General features: G+C 70.4%; 1 protein-coding gene across 1 annotated transcript in view; it reads right to left on the bottom strand.

Annotated features, from left to right (window-relative positions):
* ATP13A2 (ATPase 13A2) overlaps positions 1-304 on the bottom strand; it is a gene marked incomplete at both ends in the record, with an annotated part of 13,009 nt that overhangs the window by 6,253 nt on the left and 6,452 nt on the right. The window contains 2 exons of the mRNA XM_017732691.1: positions 23-136; positions 238-302. Coding sequence (XP_017588180.1) covers positions 23-136; positions 238-302 — 179 coding nt within the window. The remainder of the gene's footprint in view (positions 1-22; positions 137-237; positions 303-304) is intronic.

The raw sequence follows: 304 nt of genomic DNA, 5'->3' as shown, positions 1-304 counted from the left end.
GGACGCCCCCCGGGGGGTTTCCCCTGGCCCGCGGCTGCTCCCCCTCCGGCGGAGGTCTCACCACAGCCAAGACCTTCATCCCGAACTGCTGGGACGCCGGGAGCTCCCCTTCCTCCTCCTCCGTCATCTCCAGGCGCTGAAACCGAGACCCCAAAGCGCTGCCGAGCTCACGCACCCCGCAGAGGATCCTACACCCCCCGTCCCGGCAGGGTTCCGGACCCACAGCCCCCTCCTCACCCAGCCAGTGGATTCCAGCATCTTGAGGGCCACAGGGTCCCCGACCAGCTGTCCCCGCAGCGGCGAC

Source organism: Corvus brachyrhynchos, unplaced genomic scaffold, assembly GCF_000691975.1.
Source record: "Corvus brachyrhynchos isolate BGI_N302 unplaced genomic scaffold, ASM69197v1 scaffold215, whole genome shotgun sequence".
NCBI classification, from domain to species: Eukaryota; Metazoa; Chordata; class Aves; order Passeriformes; family Corvidae; genus Corvus; species Corvus brachyrhynchos.
This window is presented reverse-complemented; position numbering and strand designations above follow the sequence as displayed.